This window comes from Eimeria mitis, genomic scaffold (genome assembly GCF_000499745.2).
Source record: "Eimeria mitis Houghton genomic scaffold, Emh_scaff3106, whole genome shotgun sequence".
Classification (NCBI taxonomy): Eukaryota; Apicomplexa; class Conoidasida; order Eucoccidiorida; family Eimeriidae; genus Eimeria; species Eimeria mitis.
In genome coordinates, this window is record NW_013571450.1 from 2,514 (window position 1) to 3,159 (window position 646).

At 56.0% G+C, this 646-nt stretch overlaps 1 protein-coding gene across 1 annotated transcript in view; it reads left to right on the forward strand.

Moving 5' to 3' along the window:
- Positions 1-646, forward strand: part of EMH_0062230 (uncharacterized protein) — a gene marked incomplete at both ends in the record, with an annotated part of 5,462 nt that overhangs the window by 870 nt on the left and 3,946 nt on the right. The window contains one exon of the mRNA XM_013498013.1: positions 61-572. Coding sequence (XP_013353467.1) covers positions 61-572 — 512 coding nt within the window. The remainder of the gene's footprint in view (positions 1-60; positions 573-646) is intronic.

The window sequence follows — 646 nt, forward strand, 5'->3', positions numbered from 1 at the left end:
TTGCTGCTGCTGCTGCTGTTGCTGCTGCTGCTGCTGCTGCTGCTGCTGTTGCTGCTGCAGCACCAAGCGACAGCGTGCGGGAGGTGTGTTTGAGTGCGATTCGTTCTGCTGCTGTTGCTAGCGCGGGAGAAGAGGAAGAGGAGACAACTGTCTCCTCGCTGTCTCCTCGCCCCTTTGACCCTTTTGCTGCTGATCTTTTCCGGCTGCTAGAAGACATCATCAGGTCTCCCACTGTCCCTCGCGGTGCAGCAGCAGCAGCAGCAGCAGCAGGAACAGCAGCAGCAGCAGCAGGAACAGCAGCAGCAGCAGCAGCTGGGTGTTCGCCTGCAACAAAAGCAAGAGCTATAGGGGTTATTGGTGGGCTTGTGAAGGGTTTGTCTCCTTGCTGCTACCAGCAGCAACTGCCGCAGCTGCTGCAGCTAGTGGTGCAGCAGGTAGACGGAGGAGACAGTAAAGGAGACAGTAAAGGAGACAGTTCGCCTGAAGCAGCACATGAAATCAGAGATGAAGCATTTGCATGCTTTCGGGATGTCTCCTCGGCACTCAAAGAAAACTTCGTTCCCTTTTTAGAGGTATTGTTGCTGCTGCTGCTGCTGCTGCTGCTGCTGCTGTTGCTGCTGCTGCTGCTGCTGTTGCTGCTGCTGCT